This window comes from Gavialis gangeticus, unplaced genomic scaffold (genome assembly GCF_001723915.1).
Source record: "Gavialis gangeticus isolate Ggan-Ray unplaced genomic scaffold, GavGan_comp1, whole genome shotgun sequence".
In the NCBI taxonomy this organism is placed as follows: Eukaryota; Metazoa; Chordata; order Crocodylia; family Gavialidae; genus Gavialis; species Gavialis gangeticus.
In genome coordinates this window covers 19,866,215-19,876,474 of record NW_017729004.1, presented here as the reverse complement: position 1 = coordinate 19,876,474, position 10,260 = coordinate 19,866,215, and the positions used below count along the sequence as shown (strand labels likewise).

General features: G+C 43.6%; 1 protein-coding gene across 1 annotated transcript in view; it reads left to right on the top strand.

The window, feature by feature from the left end:
- The window catches only part of LMBR1 (limb development membrane protein 1), a 130,746-nt gene extending 120,497 nt beyond the window's left edge, over positions 1 to 10,249 (top strand). Inside the window, exon 17 of the mRNA XM_019507945.1 lies at positions 6,570 to 10,249. Coding sequence (XP_019363490.1) covers positions 6,570 to 6,652 — 83 coding nt within the window. The 3' untranslated portion in view covers positions 6,653 to 10,249. The remainder of the gene's footprint in view (positions 1 to 6,569) is intronic.
- Positions 10,250 to 10,260: the final 11 nt, after the last annotated feature.

The window sequence follows — 10,260 nt, the reverse complement described above, 5'->3', positions numbered from 1 at the left end:
ACCTCCTTGGACCTGCTCGAGATGCATCTGTGGATGCATAACAAGGTTGGCCTTCCTGCCCGCGTCCCCACACTGTCGGCCCATGTTCGTTTTGGCATCAATAATGACTCCAAGATCCTTTTCTGCCTCTGCACTGACGAGAAGGGAGTTTCCCTTTAGGTAGGTATGGTGCTGGTTCTTCCTCCCCAGGTGCCGCACCTTGCATTTGTCACTGTTGAATCCCATCCTGTTCTCATTCACCCACCCCTGTAACCTGTTTAGGTCCGATTGTAGCCTATTCCTCCCTTCTAGTGTGCCCACTTCTCCCCACGCTTAGTGTTGTCAGCAAATTTGAACAGGGTGCTTTTTACCCTCTCATCCAAGTCACTGATAAAGATGTTCAACAGTGTAGGCCTGAAGACCGAGCCCTGGGGGACCCCGTTGCCCACATCCCTCCAGATAGAATAGGACCCGTCTGCCACCACTCTCTGGGTGCGACTCACCAGCCAGTTAGTGACCCAATAGACTGTGTAGGTGTCAATGCCAGTTTTTTAATGAGAATGGGGTGAGAGAGAGTGTTGAAGACCTTCCTAAAGTTCAGAAATACTATGTCCACTGCTACCCCTGCATCTAAGGATTTTGTGACCTGGTCATAGAAGGCCACCAGGTTGGTCTGACAGGTCTGACCTGCCTCTAATGAACCCATGTTGGTTGCCCCTAAGCATAATCTCCCCTGCTGGCCCCTTGTGGACATGTGCCAGGATAATTGTCTCAAAAAGCTTACCCAGGATTGAGGTAAGACTAACTGGCCTATAGTTTCCTGGGTCCTCCTTCCTCCCTTTTTTGAAAATGGGAACCACATTGGCCCTTTTCCAGTCCTCTGGCACCACACCAGAGCACCATGAGTGCTGGTAAAGTCGTGCCAGGGGTCCTACAATGACCTCAGCCAATTCCCTCAGCACTCGGGGGTGGAGATCGTCCGGACCAACTGATTTAAATACGTCCAGTCCCTCCAAAAGTTCCCTGACTAGATCCTCACTGACCGTAGGCCTGGGTGCGCCTCCCCTGGGGCCTGCGGGGGTCCCAGTGGCTTGGTGACCCGGTCTCTGCTTAGGAAAATGGAGGCAAAGAAGTCGTTAAATAGGTTAGCTTCATCGCCTGGTGCGGCGACCAGATTTCCTAGCGTGTCTTGCGGAGGCCCCATGTTACCTGGTACCTTCTTTTTACCCACTGTGTATTTAAAAAAGGGCTTCTTGTTGTCCTTGATCTGGGTAGCTAGTCACAGTTCCATCTCTACCTTGGCCTTCCTGACCGCCCCGCTACAGCCCGAGCAACCAAGGTATAGTCCTCCCTGGTGATGGCCCCTCCCTTCCATTGGGTGTATGCCAGCATTTTAGGTAGGAGATGTTCCCGGATGCTTTTGCACTCTCTTGCCCCCTTTGATCCGTGTTGGGATTACCTCCCTTTGGGCTTGGAGGATCGTGTCCTTAAGGAACGACCACTCTTCTTGGACACCCGACTCCCCTCCCCTCCGGGACCTCAGTGCCTCCCCCACTATTCTCCTTGGCTCATTGAGGTTCGCCCTCCTGAAGTCCAGGGCTGCTGCCTTGCTGCAGGCCTTTGCCACCTTGTGCTGGATGGTGAATTCTAGCAGGCGATGATCGCTGTTACCCAGGTGGTGGAGCACCCGTAGACCCCTCACCAGGTCGTCGCCCATGGCCAGGACCAGGTCCAGGTCCAACAAAGTGTCTCCCCTGGTGGGGCTGTGCACCTCCTGGGTTAGATGAAGGTCCTGTATCTCAGCTAGTAACCTACATGAGTGGTCAGATCTGGCTGACTGCTCTTCCCAGCAGATGTCTGGAAAGTTCAGGTCACCCATGATGACCTTGTCCTTTGACCTAACTACCTCCATGAGCTGACTTAAGAATTCCTGGTCTAGCTCTTCCCCTTGGTTGGGAGGTCTGTAGTAGACCTCCACTGTTAAATCCCTTTCCCCTCAACTTCCTTGTATTGTAACCCAGAACGTGTCTGTAGAAGACGTGGACACCAGCTGTTTTTTTTTTTTTTTGAGATACTCACATGCTCCCTACCCCAACTCCAATTGATCTTTTAGGTATAGTGTCCTGAGTATATTAATGCCAGAAATGGATTTCTAAATCAACATGATCAGTTTCCTCTGACTTGCCTTTCTCTTGTAATAGTAATACCAAGCGTTTGTACAACGTGTTTGATCAATACATTTTATGCTAGGAATAAGTTTTAGTGGAAGCTTCTGGTTAATTAGTCTCAGTAGACATGTAATATTCAGTTGCTTTTTTGTTTTTTGGGGTTTTTTTTGCCAATAGAAAATCATGGAATCATAGAGAATTAGGGTTGGAAGGTACCTGAGGAGGTCATCTACTCCAAACCCTTGCTCAAGGCAGGATCATCCCTAACCATATCATCCTAGCCAAGGCTTTGTCTTAAAAAACCCCCTCTAAAGATAGAAATTCCACAACTGCTCTGGGTAGCCTATCTCAGTGCTTTATTACCTTCCTAGGGAGAGAGTTTTTCCTAGTATCTTATCTAAATTTCCCTGGCTGCAACTTGAGACCATCGATCTTTGTTCCATCATTTGCCACTACTAAGAACAATCTAGCTCCATCTTCTTTGAAACCATGCTTCAGGTAGTTGAAGGCTACTATTAAAACCTGCCCTCAGTCTTCTCCAAACTGTATAAGCTTAGTACCCTCTAGCCTGTCTTCATAAGTCACGTTCCCTAACCTTCTAACAATTTTGTTGCCCTTCACTGGACTCTCCAATTTGTGTATGTCATTTCTGTAATGAAGGGCCCAAAACTGAACACAGTACTCTAGGTGTGGCCTCTCCAGTGCCAAATAGAGAGGAAGAATCACTTCCCTAGATTTGCTGGCAATGCTGCTACTAATGCAGCCCAGCATGCCTTTAGCCATCTTCACAAGAAGTGCACATTTGTTTGCACATATTGTGCTTATTGTTCACTGTAACCCCCAGGTCCTTTTCTGCAGAGCTGCTGCTTAGCCAGTCAGTCCGCAACCTTTACTTGTGCATGGGATTGTTCAAGATTATTGTCCATAATTGAAGCGCAGGGCTTTGTACTTGTCCGTGTTGAACCTCATGAGGTTTCGTTTGGCCCAATCCTCCAATTTGTGTAGGTCTCTGAATCCTAGCCCTACCCTCCAGCACATGTGCTACTTCTCCCAGCTTGGTGTCTTCTGCAAACTTGCTGAGTGTGCCATCTTCCAGGTCTTTGACGATATTGAACAAAACTGGCCTGAGGACCAACCCCTGGGGCACTCCACTTGATACTAGTTGCCAATTAGTCATCAAGCCATTGATTACTGAGCCTTTGAGCCTGATGATCTAGCTGCTTTTCTATCCAGTTTAACAGTCCATTTATCTAATGCGTGCTTCCTTAGCTTGCTGGCAAGAATGTTGTGGGAGACCGTATCAAAAGCCTTGCTAAATTTAAGATGCATCACTTCCACTGCTTTCCCAGCATCCACTGAGCCAGTCATCTCATCATAGAAGGCCTATTGGTTGGTCAGAGGTGACTTGCCCTGGGTGACTGTTCCTAATCGCCTTCTTCTCCTTCAAGTGCTTAGAAATGGATTCCTTTAGGACCTGCACCATGATCTTTCCAGGGACTGAAATGAGGCTGATTGGTTTGTAGTTCCCTGAATAATTCTTCCCTTTCTTAAAGATGGGCACTATATTTGTACTTTTCCAGTTGTCTGGGACCACTCCTATTGTCTGGGAGCTGAACTTGCCTGAGAAGACTGAGTTAAAAAAGGCATCGAGTACTTAAGCCTTTTCCACATCATCTGTCACTAGGTCGCCTCCCCAATTCAGTAAGGGTCCCATGCTTTCCCTGATCATCTTGTTGCCAACAAACTTGTAGAAACCCTTCTTGTTACCCTTCACATTCCTTGATAGCTTCTACTCCAGTTGTGCTTTGGCCTTCCTGATTTCATCCCTGCATGCCTTATACCTTACAAATTCCACAGCAAACACATAACTGCTCTTGTAACCATCCACAAAAGACTATTTCCAAGGACTGTAGAGTCAAGGGACCCTGTTCATTCACACAGCCTTTCCAGCAGAGAGATGACTTTCTCTGCTCTCTAGCTTCCTGTTGCAAACACAACAGGAAGTTCTTACTTAATTGCAAGTGGACCACAGCATGTACCCATATCCACTACTCTGCCTGACGTAAGCAAACAAAGTGTCCTGGTCAGCAGTAACAAACAACATCTCTTGCACAACACTTGGAACCCTAGTCAATTACCATACAGCTCTACCTTCCTAGAAATCTTGGCTAACCCCTCTAGAAAGGGTCACTCTGCATCAACAAATCCCCTGATCAGTCAGGTTACTATCAGTGTGTCCCAGCGTAGTTGCCAGTTATTGACACTGGATTTTAAGAACCCAGCCCTTACACCTTTGTTCCAGGCAGGGACAACCCTCAGACTAACAACAACACTTGCCAGTTGATAATAGGTGAATTTATTGATACAGAGTGATAACAAAAAAGCAACAATACTAACCATCAAGCAGTTCTATATTTATGAATCCTAGGGCTGTCATCCGAGTCAAAGTACAGCAGTCTGGAGTTGAGATGTCTATGCCCACAGCCCCCCTCCACTCAGGTGCATGAGATGAGCTGCTGGTATGCCCTCTGTCCATGGTGTCCTTGGGGACCCTTCCAAAGGGGTGGGGACCCCTCTCAGGGAGCAGAACAGGGAGGGACAAGAGGGAAAGAGAGGGAGGGCCAGGGACAGACATTACACACAAACCAGTTTAAGTGATCAGAAACTGGTTTACATCTGTAACAGAACAGATATTCAGTGGACATAAACCAATTTGAAAATGGGTGAAACCGGTTTGAGATGAACCTAGTTGAATGTAGTATTAGACTTAACTGATTTTGGTCAAACTGGTTTATGCAATGTCTGTAGACCCCTGCTGGTTTAAATTAATCCAGACACTCCCAGCATGTCTGGGCTGGGTGGAGCTCTCTGCCCCACAGCAGAGCTGGCCCCTCCCCTCTGCTCCCTGGCTGGAGCTTGGCAGAGACTGCAGGCTGCTCCTCCCCCTCCCCACTCCCTGCTAAGCAGGAATTACCCCTCCCCTCTGCCTTGCTGAGAGGTATCTGTGTATTAGCTAACAGACCACATGCTGGCTCCGGTCCCTGCTGTGACAAAGGCAGAATCAGCAGGTACTGATAATCCTGTCATTCTGCTGTTTTCTTAATGGGGTGATAAACACTGAGTTAGGGATGATAAACACTGGTATCAATTCCTTGCTGGGCTAATCGAAGCATCCTGCCAGGGCCTGGCCGTGCCCCCCCTCAGCTCAGTATTGTGTAAGGGAAGGGAGGGCTGCTTTAGCACCCCCTGGCTTCTAGCCTGAGCCACTGCAGGCATGTGCCTGCATTTCTGGAATGAAAAGGGAATGTCTATCCACCTCCAAATCGGTTCAAGCTTTGCAGGTTAGACTAACCTGCCAAGATTGAATAAATTGAGGCTCAGGCTTTTTGAACGTCTTTCCCTAGCAGTCTGCTACTGTTGCCTGAGCTAGCTTAACAGTAATTAGCTAAAACTTCAGGCTCTACAAATCCATATTTATATGAATACCAGTAGTCTTTTCAAAAGCATCTTGGTCATTGACAAGCCTGAGTTCCATGGGCAGTTTTGGAAATTTAGCTCTTAAGGGTGCGTGTAGACAAAATATGGCCCTAAATTGAAGTGGTGGGTTTTTAAAAACACCGCTTCAATTTAGCACCAAGTAAACCCCCATGTTGTGGCAGCAGCGGCACCTGCCAGCAGGTACCTGGCTTGGGCAGTCCTGGGGGGGACTGAGGCTGCGGAGGGAAGCACTGGGCCTCTGTGCAAGTCAGGCAGGCAGTCTCCAAGAGAAAAAAAAATCAACAATCATTTATTTTTTTCCCCTTGGGCGGAGCCTGCCTTCCTGGGCTGCTGCCTGCATGGTCTTTCTGCATAGCCACGGAGCTGCACAGAGCCTGGTGCTTTGCTCTGTGGCTGTAGGGCAGCAAACTAAAACTCCTTGGTGGAGTTTTAGTTTGCTGCACCCCAAATCATTTAAGGTGCGTTATGCTGCTGAATTTGCTACAGTGACTAGAATTACTGCACAATACACAGCCAACATGTGCAAACACCAACATCATTAAGGTAGTGCAAAACCATTTAACCCACTTTGAAGTGTTGTGCGCACATGCCCCTTGTTTTGTCTACACATGGCCTTGGTCTCTTAAATCCATATTTAGGCTACTAAGTTAGGCTTCTGTTTTTGAAAATGTTTTAGATTTGGGGGTATTAAACCCAGAATGATCATTGTCATCACTTAAGTCTGGCCTGCTCAGCACAAGGCAGAATTTCTTGAGTTCCTAGCTTAGCTTGCATTTCTAGGAAAGCATGTCTGTGTTCAGTAAACGTGAAAAACTGCACTTGGACTGGTTGAGATTAAGTATGTTTTTAACAGGCTTTTTATTAGATAGCCTTACTTGTAAAATGAAAACTTCTCTGTTTTTCATAAACTGTAATATTTTTCAGGTTTAGATAAACTTCACCTGTCAAACAATGTAAGAGACTCAGAAACAAAGCCTGCTGCAAACGGGCATCAGAAAACACTGTGAGGAACGATCATCTTCAGTCACTAGAGCTGAAAACTTCAACCTCATGACATTCCTGTCATCTCATCAACGTATTTTTGTATAGATTTTACTTGTTGCTAATTTGGGTCCAAGTTTGTGTCCCTCTGGACACTGCTTCTGAGAAACCTCGCTACTGCAGGTTCTACATGGGATTATTTTTGGTTCATTTTGTTTACACCCCAGGCAGTTTATGCAGGAGGTACCTTGAAGACTGAAAACTGAAGAGGATGAAAAGTTTCTGTTTTTGGATGTAGTTTCATGTTTCTAGATGTGATGTTCCACTACTATGTGAAAAGCACAGTTCCTTGCGTATGCTATAAATACAGTGACAAAAAATAACTTTGAATCTTCATAACAAAGGATACATTTGAAACCCAGTATAACCCTACCTGGAATATTATTTACAGTAGATATGCTTTTCTGCTAAGAATATGGTAAGAGAAAGTGAAGTAATTTCCAGAGATGACTGTTGCTTTCATATGGGATCACTAAGTTGTTTATAGTCTGACATTGCAAAGCATTCTTCAGGGGCCAGCATTTTAAGCTTCCTGTTCTTAGCTATATGTGACTGAAGACTACTTTATTTAGTGACCATTAGACAATATCTCGCCAAATTTAGCAAACCACAAGATAAATGCTCACTTCAGCATTAAATCTGAGCTAAGAGTGCTTTGTAGAAAGCTACACAGATGTCTTACTGGTATAGTTTTTAATCCTACAAATTAAGAAAGAAGTGTTGTGCCATAGAGGTCAGTTGCCATAGCGAACGACACAGAATTTTACACGCACAGAATTTCTTTTATATTCCTTTTATTTGGAATCCGCACAAGTAGTAGTTAGTGGTTGCTTAGTAGGCTTCAATTGCACATAGTTGTAGCCTAAATGTTTTACCTGAAGTAAATTTATTTCTCTGAATTGCATCCTGATAGCTGTACTGTTACGCAGAGGTACAATCCAGTATTTCTCAACAATCTCTTCAGTCTTTAGTTTCTCTTAATATATGTGTGTGCATATATGCACATATATGTATGTATAGAAAATTAAATGCTTTCTCCTGCGGAAAAAACACAGGAAACTTGGTAAATAAACCCTGTTTATTCGGTCTTGTTAGTATGAGAATGCTAAAGGAAATGAATATGAAGTCCTCCAAGCAGTGCGTGACAAACTATAGGTTGCTATTAAACTATATACTTTTGGCTATAAACTATACACTATTTTTTGTTGGTGTAAAACTGAACTATGTGCAGATCTCTGGCCTTGCACTTAATGAGCTGTGCCAACCAGTTTATATCCAGTCTGATTCTGAAGCGAAGTAGTCTTTTCTTAGGTTGGGTGTTTTTTTATCTGCTGTCTTTCTGAGGCGGTTCTGGGTTCTGGATTTGTGCTTAATGCAATGCATGTCATAGGAGTTTTCTGGAATATATCACAAGACAAACTCCAAAGAATATCACTTTCATGAATCTGCCTTTTCTGAACTGAAATGAGTCATAATGTAAATACTACTCAAGTCAAGTTCTAGCTATCGGATCTCCTTTTCCTTTTTGTGAGTGCTAGTGTAATCAAAACTAAATTCCAGGCATACCTTTTCCTAGGATGGTTATTGATATGTTGTATTAAAGTCTGAAGGACAGTAAAATTGCTTGACTTTTTAAAGATTTAGAGGTATCTTACTATTGCTCAGATTTAACAATGAGGTTTTTTTGGACTTCTTTCCCTACTAAGGAAAAAATCCTGGTCACAAACAAGTATCTACAGTTAATTCCCTTAAAAGTGAATATAAGTTTACAAGAAGATTTATCATTAAAGGCATTATTGATTTCTGCTGCCTGTTCAGAGTGGGTGGACTTAGACACTAGAACTGTAGTGAAGAATAATAGGTGCATCTAGTTTCTTGCTTTTACAAGTTGATAGTGCTGCCATGGTCTTACAAGCGTCTCCAGTGTCACTTGCAAACTGGTAGATAATGAAGTGTTGCTAGCTTTTTATAATGCACATGCCAGGTTCCTATTATATTGTGATTTAAGATAGTTGCCAAAGCTTAAGTTAAAATTTTTGTTTGAATCTACTTCATGAAATTGTCTAAAGATGAAGTAAAAAATTCTGTCCAAATTTTAGAGGGATGTTAGCATTCACATAGAAACCGATCAGACTTTTTTTGAGAAGTGTTTCCCTTATCATAAGCTATCCAAGAACATTAGGAAAGATGGATCATAATCCATGCACGTGTGTTCCCAAAGATGGACTGTGATGATTAAATGCATTGGGTTTAGGCACTTCCCAGCGATAAGTACACATGCAAGTGCCAGTTTTCTGGCAAGACTTTTCTTCCTCATCTTAGACTTCCTCTGCCTTCCAAAACAGAAGCTGAATTATATGTTGGTTGCACCTTTAATGGATTCTGCTATGTATGCTAAAGAAATGTATTGGATCAGATAGATTACCAACATGTAGACAATACTGTAAAAGACTTTTACGGCTGATCAGTCTTCAAAGAAAATTGAAATTGTCTTGTATAACTGCTGACAGTGTTGGCTCTATCTATATTGTTACACTGTCTACATTTTAAATGGCTGCTTAGCCCTGCAACTAGCATTCGGTATGCAAACCTTGACATACAGTACTCCTTTCAACTATAGATGTGAAACCTAGGTCACGTATATTTTAGGCACATACATTCACCTAAGTAGAAGCAGTTGGTAATTCATGAATGGATATTGGCAATGCATTCCTAATATTTTTGACTCGTGTAGAGTCTGGTAGTCTATACCTTTATACAGCTGATCTTGATGGCATCAACATCTGCCTCACTTATGAGGTGAAAGCAAAGAGATGCTTCCATCTTAAACCAGATGTCAGAAATTTGACCAAAAATGTATGTGATGATGTCTTAAATGAGCCACCTCTTGGCTTTCTCCTGTGTTGGCAACACAGTATTTAATGCAATGGCCGAATTGTAATATGGTGGGATTTTTTAGTGTAAGCACATCTTTGGTACTTGACACTTTAAGCATTAAATTGTTGTGATATGTTACTGTTCAAGTAACAGTTTTTGGATATGTAGAAAACTTTGTTTACCGGTTTGTAATGTGGTGTTTATTTTTGGTCCTGTTTCCCCCAAATCTTTTACACAGTTGGCTGTTTTACAGTGTCATAAGAATTAAAGTGTTTAACAAGGAATTATTTCATGCTTTGGTCCAGAAGGTTGGGATCAAGTTTTAAATCATTGAGCAACTAGGGTATTAGTCATTCAAGCATATTGAAGCAGCTGGTAGTCAAAGCTATTTAGAGTGTCTAAAGTGTGCCCAGCACTGTACAAAACACTTGAAGTAGTCCTGAGAAACCTACAGTCTAAATCAGATGGGGAAATGACACTCTGAATTTACTGAATGTACATCACAGTACACATGGGAAATGGCTAAAGGTCAAGCCTTCATGGTGAATTTTATATTACATTAGTGATTGTCCAGATGAGTCCCTGCCACTGGTCATATCAGTTATCAATTATTAGGCTGATGTCTTCCATATGGCATTTTGGAGAACCTAGAATATATAATGTTAGTCAGTTGCTTAAACCCCCCCCCCCCCCCCCC